This window comes from Ceratosolen solmsi, unplaced genomic scaffold, assembly GCF_000503995.2.
Source record: "Ceratosolen solmsi marchali unplaced genomic scaffold, CerSol_1.0 scaffold6, whole genome shotgun sequence".
Lineage (NCBI taxonomy): Eukaryota > Metazoa > Arthropoda > Insecta > Hymenoptera > Agaonidae > Ceratosolen > Ceratosolen solmsi.
In genome coordinates, this window is record NW_011948414.1 from 3,228,930 (window position 1) to 3,230,698 (window position 1,769).

At 42.3% G+C, this 1,769-nt stretch overlaps 1 protein-coding gene across 1 annotated transcript in view; it reads left to right on the top strand.

Annotated features, from left to right (window-relative positions):
* The window catches only part of lqfR (clathrin interactor lqfR), a 13,480-nt gene that overhangs the window by 9,189 nt on the left and 2,522 nt on the right, over positions 1-1,769 (top strand). The window contains exons 8-10 of the mRNA XM_011507364.1: positions 74-503; positions 637-771; positions 1,274-1,722. Of these exons, the coding sequence (XP_011505666.1) occupies positions 74-503; positions 637-771; positions 1,274-1,722 (1,014 nt within the window). The remainder of the gene's footprint in view (positions 1-73; positions 504-636; positions 772-1,273; positions 1,723-1,769) is intronic.

Here is a 1,769-nt window from a genome sequence, read left to right on the forward strand (position 1 = left end):
TTTTTTTTTTTTTTTTTTTAATATTATTATGGTTGTTATTGGTTGACGTGGTTTTCATCCGATGCTAACGAAGCCTTGCTTATTATCTCTAAAAGTCTCGAGCAAATGGCCCGCGGATAACAACGAGGACGATGACTTCAATCCCCGGGCGGAAAATTATGCGCCTCTACCCAGTGGCCAGAACGTCTCGGATTTCGGGGACTTCACCTCGGCCTTCAGCTCGCCATCCACCAAAACTAAAGAGAACAGAGGGAGCGACGAGTTCGCCGACTTCACCTCGGCTTTCAACTCGAGCATGTCGATAACGCAACAACCGCAAATGTCTCTAATCAATCCGATGATACCCAGTGTCGGCAGCCCCGTCTCCGATAATCTGATAATGCCGATGAACGCGAGGATCAACACCAGCTTCACCAGCGGCAACGATCTTTTTAACGCGACCCAACCACAGCAGCCACTCACCAATCAGCCCCAAATAATTAACAATAGCAATAATAATGCAAGTGAGTACCAATAGTCAGCTGAACATGAATAAAAATCATTTTTCAATTCGACATTCATTCGACTCGTTAACGCTTTTAGCAAACTTATCCGATTGGCTTTGGCCGATTTACTAAGTGCAAATTATTCTTACAGCAATGTCAAATACCGACTTGCTGTCGGACCTAACTGATTTCAATGCTTCCCTAGGATCATCCATCACTCAGACGAATAATTTGAATAATGCAAATCTCTTCAATTCTGATCCTATTGGGCCACTTAATAATTCAGGTAAGCGAGTGCAGTCGAGAAAGGAAAATTATCCGTTAAACGTACCGATACTAGAATTTCACCAAAGCCAACCGAACGAATTGAATTTTACTTTTATTTGTACATTGCATGTTGTGTGACTTTTGATAATTACGATGATCGACCGATCGCAATCAATAATGTTATAATGCTATTCGAATTACGGCATTGTTTGATGTGCGTATGGATGAGCGTTAAATGAGCGTTTGCTAAATCGTGGGACAGAAAAGAGAAAAAAAAAATCACATAAGAAATAGAGTGAAGTATAGAATTCAAGTGCGCTGCTATAGAAAGCAAATAATTGCCATTAGCTGCTTGAAAAATTCAATTGCCTGTTAATTAAAATTCTAGTATCAGTGCTGCTTACGTTCTCAATCCTACACGCAAACTCCAAACCTCTCGTAGCATGTCTTCGAATTTATTAGAAATATATTAAATCCGCGTCTTCTTCGTATAATGCCGCCAAGTTAGCCTTTCCTTGCAGCTTCATCGGGATTCGAAGAGACTCGTGAAAGACACGCAAGCCATCAACTGTTGGAGGTTTTGCGAGACCTGTCGACACATAAGAGTCAAAGCAGTCTGAAAAGATTACGAGGCACAATCCTGGAATACCTCGAGTTCTTACCGGGCCCTCTAACGCCGCAAAAGTGCACTGGTCAGGATTCCGATTACGAATTGGATGTTCTAGCGTATAGTAGAGTTTTGGAAAGTCTTGTGGAGATCTTCGATTGCCATTTTCCCTTGTCGAACGAAGCGGTTGACGCGACAGTTTGTAATTTGTTTATATTGGACGGCGCCAGCTGTCAATTGCTTAACGAATCGCTTTTAATTCTCACTCAAGCTCTGAAGAAGGCGGACGACGCAAGGCTAATCGAATGTTTTGGAATTATTTTGGAAAAGTTAATCAAGAGCGACGCGCTGCTTTCGGCTATCGTCAGGTCAAGCGCGATAACGAAAAGTGGCGAATTTGAACGAGGCGT